This window comes from Syngnathus scovelli, chromosome 14 (genome assembly GCF_024217435.2).
Source record: "Syngnathus scovelli strain Florida chromosome 14, RoL_Ssco_1.2, whole genome shotgun sequence".
NCBI classification, from domain to species: domain Eukaryota; kingdom Metazoa; phylum Chordata; class Actinopteri; order Syngnathiformes; family Syngnathidae; genus Syngnathus; species Syngnathus scovelli.
Genome location: NC_090860.1, coordinates 14118944 through 14130214, shown reverse-complemented (window position 1 = coordinate 14130214; position 11271 = coordinate 14118944). Strand labels below are relative to the sequence as shown.

General features: G+C 43.7%; 1 protein-coding gene across 2 annotated transcripts; it reads left to right on the top strand.

Annotated features, from left to right (window-relative positions):
• The first annotated feature begins 1320 nt into the window (after positions 1–1320).
• On the top strand, positions 1321–10310 carry rab3gap2 (RAB3 GTPase activating protein subunit 2 (non-catalytic)). Of its 2 annotated transcripts, none has more exons than XM_049740511.2 (35): positions 1321–1699; positions 1845–1927; positions 2184–2298; positions 2538–2619; positions 2739–2786; positions 2859–2934; positions 3032–3133; positions 3322–3421; positions 3631–3729; positions 3799–3947; positions 4026–4105; positions 4275–4367; positions 4437–4576; positions 4682–4877; positions 4971–5114; positions 5307–5389; positions 5629–5693; positions 5843–5933; positions 6009–6130; positions 6226–6439; positions 6521–6618; positions 6692–6800; positions 6860–7020; positions 7091–7265; positions 7338–7481; positions 7556–7662; positions 7730–7796; positions 7885–7955; positions 8025–8060; positions 8142–8216; positions 8697–8912; positions 8978–9067; positions 9259–9483; positions 9563–9727; positions 9883–10310. In XM_049740511.2, exons 1-35 carry the CDS (start codon positions 1597–1599, stop codon positions 10033–10035), a joined length of 4077 nt encoding a protein of 1358 aa, XP_049596468.1. In that variant the 5' UTR covers positions 1321–1596; the 3' UTR covers positions 10036–10310. The 2 variants fall into 2 exon arrangements, with proteins under 2 accessions (XP_049596468.1, XP_049596467.1); XM_049740510.1 differs by having other exon boundaries at positions 1845–1936.
• The last annotated feature ends 961 nt before the right edge of the window (positions 10311–11271 follow it).

Below are 11271 nucleotides of genomic sequence, written 5' to 3'. Positions count from 1 at the left end.
GTTTAACACATAACAGGTAACACATTTCTTTGGCGCTTGAGATTCTGAGAAGCATTATATGTCATTTCCCGCAAAACTGGTCAAGAGCAAATTTTAATCAGAGATGGCTTTATGTGTCCCTAAATGTATTTTTGACTGTTAAAAATAAATAAATAAATACTTTTTTCTAGCATGTAAGGTATTTCTGCTTTCAGAAAAATTCCCACCTGGTTCTGACCTTGATTCATAAATAGTACTAAATACTTATTTTATTATTATTGTTGTTGCTGTTGTTTGATTCCGGCTCCGGCCTTCCTGTGTGGAGTTCGTAAGTTCTCCCAATGCTTGCTCCAGTTTCCTTCCACATTCCTGACACAGGCATGGTAGATCGATTGAGAACTCCAGCCCGTAGGTGTGATTGTGAGGATGAATGCTTGTTCGTGTATATCTGCCCTGCACAACAAATCTTCAAGTTCTTCAAGCTCAGACGCTGAAGAGGTCCTTCGATTAAATACAAGCCACGTTTATCCAGGGACACGGTGATGCCAGTTCACTTGCTTGTCAACAAGGGAAGAAGGGGAACCAGATGGAGATTTGTTTCTGCGGCTTATAAATCAGCAGACCTAACAACAACTCTGTACCTAACGGACCAGGATGGGGAAATGTGACTGAAACCGGCCCAAGGACCTCTCTGACACCCAATTATTTCCTGAGTTTCCGTGTCTGGCTTTCCGGGCCGGAAACTTTTGGTCACCCCCAAGAGGAGAATTTGTATGTGTTTATTTATATGTGCACGCACTGTACTCTGCGCGTTTCGGATGTGGGCCTTAGTGTATTTGTTAGTGAAGATGCAGGAAGTACCCTGGTAACACGCATGCTGCTTTTTAAATGGATGAAAGGATGGGAAAGAAAGACCAATGAGACCAGCAGATGCTTATGTTGATCGTTGCATTCACAGGAGGGAAACATTCTCTTGACTTTTGACTCTGTAAGTACACGTTGGAGGGTTACAGTCATGACATAATAAAAAAATAACAATAGTGGAACCTTGAGTTGCAAATGTGCTTGTTTATGAACAATTATTTGGGATGGTGGAAAAATACTGTTTATTTAAGGACTGTTTGTAGTATATTGTCTTGGTGAGGTTTTTATTTTAGGTGTAATTTGATGTTTGTGCACATTTTGACTAACTGTGTCAATGTTATCAGCAAAATACGAGTATTTTTTTTTTTTTTTTTGCTGTGCGGATAGCATAAATATATAACCATTAAATTGCGATAAAAAAATTATTCCATCTTATTTTCATTTCCGTCTAGCTTTTACTTTGAAAAGGTTGACCTGATCGTAACCCGGAAACAAACCAATGTTATGCTAGATGCTGATGAGTTGACGTAAACAACATAGTAGACGCGTCTTAGTATTTTATGGCTATATATACAAATATTTTTCTAACGCCAATAAAAGAAAGCGATATCGTGTGAAGGGTGTCATAACACGACACCGGGGAGTTTAATCGCACCCCTAGACTGCGTTGCTCTTCTCCAAGAAGACTTTAGCACACATCAGGCTAACTGGAAATATTTCTGTCAAATTGGGTCCAGGTAGGACGGAGACGACATGTCCTGCTGCTTGTTGGAGTTTTGTCGTCTCCAAGAGCTCAAGACAGTGAGAGACTTTTTATTCCACGGTCAGACTGAGCCAGTGGAGAAGAATCAAACAGGTAATCGACATCATCATCATTGACAAACAGACTAAATCATTTTCGGATCTGGGATGAAGTGTTGCACACACAAGTATACTTAATAACAAGTGGTACGAGTCTCTTGTACACTTTGAAATTAACTGTTTGCCTTCCTCCTCCCTAGCTCAAAATGAACTATCGTGGGACACGGATGACTGGGAAACAGCCTGGGAAAGTGGCACCAACAAAGAGCAAGAAGCCACATCGGCCACATCGGTTTGTCGTTTTCTTTCATAATCATTTTTTTTCCTCCCCTGTAGCTGCACATTAGTCCATCTGCAAAAGTTAATGGAATGACAGTTGTTGTTTTTGATTGATTGATTCAGTCCATTAAACCACAGTGCAGGTGTCAAACTCTGTAATATATTCAAGCCCTATAAAAAAGGATGGAGGAAGTGAGAAATATTTGCTGTTCAGATGAAGGCCACATTGTTATTAGTGATGTTTTTCTGCTACCCTTTAGGTGGAGGAAAGCACAGAGTTAAGTGCACGGTGGATGCAGGACTGTGTGGTATCCCTGTCCCCCTGCTCAGATCTGCTTGTGGTGGCTCATGAACAAAAGGCTGTTTTTCTCTCAGGTCAGATGTGCGCACATGCCCCTATAAAAGTCAAAATCACGTTTAATTGCCGCCTGTCACAAAAGACAAAGGTAGTATTTATCCATGTAGTTACACAAAACACGTTGCCACATGTGTGAGTGCACAGTAGATAGTTAGCTGCGTGACAACTCTTTGCTGACAATCCTCAAAGAAAATGTCGATGGTACGTAAATCATTTCTTGCTAAAATGGGGCATTATATTTGGCTGATTTTTACAGCTAAGTGGCGAACAGATGATGGTGGCAGAGAAGAGATGACCCTGGCTGTGTCTTGGAGTGGAGTGCTCAGCACTGAAGAAGGGTGAGATCAGATGATTCTCATTTTGGCTAAAAAGTAGTCATGGGAAATGAAACTTTAAATTTGCTTCATGAACCAGTTGTATTTATTATGGGATTAGTTACAAGTATTCCTCTCCACAGAGAGCGTGTGAGCAGCACCATCTGTATACCACTGGCAAGCCAGAAAAGGTATGTTTTTGGTCCGCCCTGTAAGATTTGTAATACGAGTAAATGTAACATTTAGGTGGCTGTCATTTGTAGGAGTTCTACTGGGAGACCGGATTGGACATGTGTGGTTGTGGGTTTCACTTCTGGCTACGTCCGCTTCTACACAGAGGTAGAGTCATTTGAAATCCATCACCTCCATATTGCTTGCTACATCGTGATTTTTCATTAGGAACGATATGACGGTAATGTGTAATGCTTTTCATTAGAGTGGGGTTTTGCTCCTGGCTCAACTGCTTCACGAGGACCAAGTTTTAAGGCTAAAGTGTCGCACATACGAGATCCCTCGCCATCCCGGTGTAACTGAGCAGGTAGGAGATACAATTTTAAAATGGTTTTGTTTTTATCGTATTCATCTTCTTCTGCAATTTCACTAGTGATAGTAGTAACAAAGAGGTTCAACAATTGCCAAATTAATCAAAAGCTATTTTATCAATTATTTAGAGCCAATGTTTATCCTAAAATTCTTTAGCCCTAATAGTAACTTTTTCCATCTCAGCATGAAGAGTTAAGCATCCTCTACCCTGCTGCACTGGTCACCATCGATGGTTTCAGCCTCTTCCAGTCACTGCGTGCTTGCAGGAACCAGGTGGCAAGAGGTACTGCCACGTGTTTGTTTGTTTTCCCAGTGTTCTGCGCACCCATTTACTGCATACATCCCTCCCATTGACCAATGGTTTTAAAGTGGATCACGTCTCCAAGCTAAGGGGAAATTGGATAATGGAATCATTGTTTCATGGGTTCTGACAATATTGTCATTCTTTAAAGCGTTCTCATCACATCATCCCTCTTTACTTTCTACCTCTAGCGGCAGCTGCTGGTAGTGATGCAATTCAACCTCCTCCCCTGGCTTATAAGAAATGGGGTCTCCAGGATATGGACAGTAATGTAGACCACTGTAGTGTGGGTAAGTGTATCAACAAATGGTTGCAACACTCAGCAAATTGCCTAATTTCTCCCTCTTTCTGTCTGGTAGGTGTCATGACACTCAATGTGTTTGATCAGATGAAGAATGCCTCTATTTTGGGGGGGTTCAATGCTTCAATCAAAGGCAGTCCTCCAGCCATGAGCCAGTACGTCACAGTAGGAAGCGGCCCGTACACTGGCTTTTACTATGCGGTCGAGGTATACACTTGTGGAAAAATATTTACAGGCCAGCGATATATGGATGGCCTGTAATATTGAACACTTTTGTGTTCCCAGGGAAGCACCCAGCCTCATCTTTCTCATGTGGCTCTCGCTGTGGCCAGTAAACTTACATCAGCCCTATTCAGTGCCGCCAGGTATGGATGCATATAAAACAACAACAACATAACAGCTTAATTGGTAAAAATGTGAATGTCTAGTAGAACTTGTGATCCCAGCTCAATTTTTGTTATGTCTGTATATACACTTGGACACAATATCAATCGTTGACAATGCTTTTGTCTCGTCCCTTTGCTCCTCTTTCAGTGGTTGGCTAGGATGGAACAAGAACAAGAATGAAGATGAGACTGTCCAGAAACACAAGCCCAAGGTTGAACCTGCAACACCACTGGGGATCAGGTGCCTCCCATAACACATTGATTCCTTGAGATTTGGCATTCAGTTTTCATCCTGCGTTCTCTCGTTCAGATTTGGTCTCCCAGACTCTCGCCGCCATGGCGAGTCCATTTGCCTATCACCTTGCAACACGCTAGCCGGGGTGACGGATGACTTTGGTCGAGTCACTCTGCTGGACCTAAACAGAGGGATTGCAATTCGCATGTGGAAAGGTAAGGCGAAAGCAGCGGATGAAGAACCAGGCCAAAAACTGGACTACGAAATAAATACCATTGTTTCATATGAAATGAGTAACAAATCATTTTATTTCCTGAAAGGTTACAGAGATGCCCAGTTGGGTTGGCTGCATGTTCCAGAGGAGCAAGTCAGTCGGGAAAGTTCCTTCTCAACTTCGCTCCCCAGACGCCATGCACTATTTTTGGTTATTTACGCTCCCCGCAGGGGAATCCTGGAGGTATGGGCGATGCAGTACGGACCTCGAGTGGGCGCATTTACCGTGGGCAAACACTGCAGGTAGACAGAAAACTGGTGTTGTATGTCAAACAGCCAGTGTATATTTGATAGACGTCTGGATTTCTTAGGATCTCAGTGTTTGTTCACCTCCAGGCTGCTGTACGCTGGTTACCGTCTGTTAGGGGTGAACAGTGTAACCAGTCAGGGCTGGAAGATCCACACACATCAAGTGTGTTTGCTGGATCCCGTCACAGAAGCCCTGAGGACTGTCAATGTTCCCTTCCACCTGGCCCTCAGGTTAGTTCACTAAGCTAGCATGCATGTGCACACACTAAAAATAATATATAAAGCATATATACATTACAAGTTACAATGTATGGCACACATATGGCAGATCCTGACATCACTAACTCTTTAGACACAAATTCACCCACTACACATTTTATTGTTTTGCTAGTTGATAATTTGAATGAATTGTGTTCATTGCAGTGACAAGAAGAGTGAAGGAGCCAAAGATATGCATTTGTTAAAGAAACTGACAACAATACTCAAGAGCAGAGAAATGGAGCCTGGTGAGAGATTACTGACCTCTGACAAACATAAAAATGATTATTTGGTCCCCGTTGACTTAGTAATTTTGAAGGCATTTTTATTTACAAAATAATCCCGTCATAGAAGCTGTTCATTTATTTTTATGTGGGAAAATCAGCAGGGCATCAAATAATTATTTTCCTCACTTTGGTCAAGTGAGCATCACTTTTTTGGTTACACTTTGTAGAATCGCAGACATTCAATTTACTTCTCTTTTAAGATATTTTGGAGAGTGAGACCAAAAGCCTGTTGCTGGATATCAAAGATTCCTCCATTCAAAAACAGGTATGATTAAGTTACTCCCGTACTACATACATTCATACTTTAATATTGCATGTCAGCTGCACACAGCTTTATAAATGAGATCACATGTTCACAATCAAAATCACACATTTCTAACTATGATTTGTGCTCCTTCTTTTCATGCTTTGCAGGCTTTAGAGTCTTTGCTGTCCAACAAGAACATTCCTGTTTCATGTCTCACAAACATCACGCGCGCCTTACTCAGCAATCTGCAGCAGCAAGGTGGAGCGGCATGTCTGAAAGAAAGCGTTTTGACTTGAGCATTCATCATGTCTAAATTTGTATTTCTCAAACAAGCTGGTGAAGAAGTGGATCCAGTGTTAATGCAGCTGTGCTCCTCCCAGCTCAAACTGCTCCAGCTTTACACCGACATCCAGCACATGAACTCTTCTGCCGACACCGAGGAGCATCATGAACCTGTAAGCGTGCGCACAAACATAAAAGTTTGCCTTTTGAACCGAATGTCATGATTCAGACTCATATATTATGAAATAATGATTTCGCCTCCCGACAGCTGGACTCCCTTGATGGAATTGAGAGTGATTTGGCACGTGTGACTCCCACCTTGCAACGATACGCCAAGTTCAACTCCAGGCCCAGCGTTTGTTTTGTTCAAGATGCACCGGACGCACCTCTGACCGCCCAAGCCTTCCTATCGCAGATCGAATGCACAGACGACGGGCACTTGAAGCTTATCCAGTGTTCCGAAGCAGAATGGAAGCAGCTAGGTACACACGGTTATCAGTTTATTATTCATATTGTGCTAATAACCCCAATACAGCTTCTCACATGAAATCCATTCTGTGCAGGGAGCTTCATCTTCTGGGCTTGTCTATGTGGTAAAAGCTCCATACATCAAATCTGTGACAAATTGCAACAGGCTGGCATCAGTCCACAGCAGCTACTCGTAAGATGAGAGCTAAAAATATCATTTTAAAAAGAACCATTTTTAATCATCTTATCCCTTTGTCTTGTTTAAGTCTCTGTTGTTAAATGTCTGGTTGCAACGGGAAAAGGATGTGCTCCAAACCCCGACAGAATGTCTGAGAAATCTTCACGCGCTTCTGGTTCTGCTTAGTAACATGGAAGGTATGTATGATTTCCTGTATTGTGATTTTCTTTCACAACCTTCCATTTTGCCTCTTCAGGTTCCATAGAAGAGTCATGGGACCCCCAGTCTGTCTCACCTTGGTGGCAGCAGTGCCGCAACATGTTGGCACAAACGCACAACTCTGCAGCCGCCCTGCTGGCTGCTTTTGTCGCTCACCGTGCCGCTAAGGCCAGCATCACCAGCAAGGCGGACAGCAAGGTAGAACACACACACACACAGCAAAGACTATTTACTACTTATTAAAACTGCAAGTGTCGCTTAAATACAGTTACAGTCCGAGTGGGAAGCAGTGTCTTTGGAGCTGGAGCAATGGGTGGTGTGTGTTCGTCAGCTGGAAGATGTACTGATGCTGCAGACGCTACTCTTAGTGCCGCCGATTGTTGGATCAGCAGGAGGCCCTGCGTTGCTGTGTTCCATCAAAACACTGCTGGAGGGAGGCTCAGGTTCAAGTCCTGATTAGGATTTTTTTTTTCTTTCTAATTCACAAGCCTGAAATCCAATTATTGTCTCCAAAGGTGGCATCACTGACAATGTCTCCAAGTGGGTGTTCAGGCATAACCTGGCTCCCGAGCAACTAAATGAAGTCCTTCAGAAGCCAGAGGATGAAGATGTAGGAGAAGATGTGAAAGAAAGTCAAGAGAACGCAGATGGAACAGCAGGTCAAGTGAAATCAAATCAGGCTGTTGTAACACGCTGGACCTTTATTTACAATCTTCTCGGTATGCTCCCGCAGGGCTGTTGGTGGCACTGTGCAAACGCTTTCCACACTCCCTCTCGCCAAACTTGCTCTTTGCTCATTGCTGCTGGGAGTATGTGGTGCAGTGGAACAAAGATCCAGAGGTTAGAATCACACACCATTATGATTTTTCTTTCAAATGCATCATTGCTGATACTGTTTCTCCTCTAGGAGGGTGTCCACTTGTGCCGGGCCATGGAACATCTGAAGCTGGTTTCCAGTCCGCATATCCAACTAGGTGGGCTTTTCAAACATATTCCACAATGCCATGAGCTTGATTCCAAGCAGTGTGATCAGCTCATTTCTTGATCAAATCTTTCCCACAGGTATTTGCACAATGATGTGGAGTACCTTTCTTGTCAAACGTTTCTCTGCAGCAGCCTTCCTCATGGAGAAGGTAAGCTGTACCCTCACAATGACAACGAGACATTTTCCAGACCAACATGTTTTATCTCATCATTTCCAGGTGGGCAAAGCACCCAAAGATCGTCTTTGCCGACGGGTACGTATCTTTAAAAGATTGTCATTCAGTCACTTTTATAAAAGATCGATTGTGATGGGTTCTGTTTTGTTTTATTTGAAGGATGTAGGAATGGGAGACAAAGCTTTGACCTCCTTTTTGGGATGCTGTGTCCAGCTGCTGCAGGTCCTCATGGAGGTGACTGGACTCTTGGTTAAGAATCAGTGCCCATTGTCTTTTGTCAACTACTTTGTAAGTCAGAAGAGTCCACAGCACGGCATGAAGAGTGGCCAGTGGCTCGTAGCAATCTGCCCAAAGCATGAGCTGTAAATGATGCTTATCAGCTCCATTTGTGCTTTTTTTTATATACCTTCCAAAAATGTGCAAAAGGTCAGCCAGCTTTTGTGAAGGCAGCACGTGTTCACTTCCCACTCATCGATGTTGGGAATGAAAGAGTGAATTGTTGTTTGTGCATGTGAGACTGCTATTGACTGCTGACTAAGGCAGGGGGTCCCCCTGTGTTGATAAATGGACTATTGTGGCTGAAATTCACAGCATTCACATTTTACATTACAGCTTCATTTCAAAATAGAATAAAAACTGTTTTTGATATTTGCGCCTGCATATAAAAAATAATAATAATAATGATTTTTCTTTGCGTACCCTGCTCCTCTCCAGGCGGACTCCGCCGTAGCTGAGGTTCCTCCTCCGGAGCTTTTGGTGGAGGAGGTTTGGTGTGGTGCCGAAGGCCCGGCCTCCATAGCTGAACTTGCCATGGAGCAGAAAGGTGTCCACTATCCCCTGGTGCAGCACCACTGTCTGCTCGCCTCCTTGCTACATGCCGCCTTGACTTTCAGCCTCAAGGTCAAACCCCTCAGCCTGTTTGACAGCAAGGTGAGGAGAGAGGGTCCTCCATCTTCCTTCTGTTACCTGATAAATAATTTGACTCATTCTTCCAGGGTAAGAATGCTTTCTTTCGAGACCTGACCACCATTCAGCTAATGCCAAGTGGAGATATGGACCCAGCACTGGTCCTATCACGACAGGAGGTGAGACTTCTTTCCTCTTTTCTGTCTCATGTATTACTTATTGTGATCTTTAAAAAATACAAATCTTGCACACATGAAATACTCAAGAAGAAAACAGATACCAGGACTAATCCAAACTAATGCTGTGTTGTTATTGTCTTGTGTACGGTAGTCACTTGTTCATTTTCTATTCACTCTCCTGTATGCGTCAGTTCCTTCTGCGGGTGCTAACCGCCTGGGTGCAGTCCATCGACGATGCGTCCGTGGCCGACGCGAGCGCGCGGTCCCGGACGCCGCCCTCAAGCGGTCCCCGGGCCGAGTGGTGGCCCTCGCTGTGTCTGGAGCTGGGCGGGCTGCTGCAGGTCTCCCCTGACAACCTGCGACGACACCTCGTTTGCCAGCTCTACAACCAAGGCCTGGACTCGCACGCGGAAGAGGTCAGTTCGAGGACTGGCACATTTATTCATGAGCAGATAACGGGCCCACATTTCGACTGGACGTTGTTGTGCCTCTTAGGTGATGTTAGAGGTGGAAGACAAGGACGTGCTGGGCTCTCAGCTGCTGATGATCACAGGACAAAGGCTGAGCTACTCGCTGCTGCGTAGTCAGAACCAAACACAGCCTGCTATGGAGCTACTAGCCCGCCTGCCTCCAACCCTGTGCACATGGCTCAAAGCTATGGTGAGGACTCAACCACTTTCTTTTAGGATCTTTGGGTCGTCGGGGATCCGAACCAAAAATATCATCAAGAAGTGTTTTCCACAGAAATGTTTAAAAATATATGACTATAGTCCTGTATGCTTATGCAGTGTATTCTATTTATTATGTGTTTGCAGGACCCCAGTGAGCTGCGGTGCCCCCTGGTGCCTCTTCATCAGACCAGCAGGCTGGTGGGCCGCGTGATCGAGATGCTTCCAGAGAACCACGGCCAGTACAGCCTGGCACTGCACCTATTAGAAGCCGTGGATGTCCTTACAACGGAAGACTGACTCACCAAACATTGACAGTTAAATACACAAAGGACACCTTATGAGCTCCTCAAGTAAACAAAGTTCAGTAAACAAGGGTCACATTGTCTTTATTTTCCTTTGGGGTTTATGTTATCAAATGTTGAACCATGTTAATAGAGCTTAACTATTTGTTTTAATGTCCCATATTTTTGTATGTAACAAATTAGCAATGTATGATACTTGAGTTGGTGATCCTCATCTTCAATCAAGTCTGTTATTATGAAGAGAAAGAACCTCGTTTGTTTGTCTATTAATGATGTGCATTCCAGTTCTTTTAAGTGAAGAGAATCTTTACAATCAAATCACCTTATGTATTTACACATAAATACTTTCATTTGTTTGCATATGCGTACGCATACAAAGCGCGGTTCCAATTCTAAAAGCACATTTAGGTATATGCTCACACCTGGGATCGAACCAAAACCTTACTGAGCAAGAGCCCATGCCACTAACCAGTCAGCTATTTCACCCTAGTGTCCTGTGGCCGTCTGCACCTTTGTACCAGTAATGTGCATTCCAGTCTTACATAAAGTGAATCTTTAGAATCGGTTCACTCAAAAGACTTGTTCAAAAGAATCGTTCACTGAATGGTTCGCTACACTTTCTTATTCATTTATTCATTTTTTTTTTTTTTTTACCTCTTGTAGTGTACCTATTGAAGTGTCCACGAGGTGTACCTAATCACACTTGAAAATGGCGGTGTACCTAATGGAGTGTCTGTGTGATTGCCTCGTTAAGTGCAGGTGCGGGAAAACTTTTAGCTCCTTTTGAACGTGAAAGAAGCTAAAAGTTTTCACGCACCTGCGCTTAACGAGGTTCACTTGGAAAACATGTTGGAACGCGGCCCGAGGACTAGAGCTTGACACTTGTGACCTTTGACCAATATATTTCCCTAATAAAGTGGCCTGTTATTAGGCACACTTTAAAATGGCGGTGTTCCTAATGGAGTGTCCGTGTGATTCCCTCGTTAAGTGCAGGTGCGGGAAAACTTTTAGCTCCTTTTGAACGTGAAAGAAGCTAAAAGTTTTCACGCACCTGCGCTTAATGAGGGTCACTTGGAAAACATGTTGGAACGTGGCCCGAGGACTAGAGCTTGACACTTGTGACCTTTGACCATGATATTTCCCTAATAAAGTGGCCTGTTATTAGGTACACTTGAAAATGGCGGTGTACCTAATGTAGTGTCCGTGTGAGTCCCTCGTTAAGTGCAGGTGC

Bases quoted from the DNA above. Each gene is read 5' to 3' on its own strand.
- rab3gap2 (XM_049740510.1), top strand. From the start codon at position 1,597: ATGTCCTGCTGCTTGTTGGAGTTTTGTCGTCTCCAAGAGCTCAAGACA. The intron at 5,390-5,628 runs GTGAGAGATTAC...TTCTCTTTTAAG, and splicing joins GAGCAGAGAAATGGAGCCTG to ATATTTTGGAGAGTGAGACC. The intron at 7,266-7,337 runs GTTCAAGTCCTG...TTGTCTCCAAAG, and splicing joins ACTGCTGGAGGGAGGCTCAG to GTGGCATCACTGACAATGTC.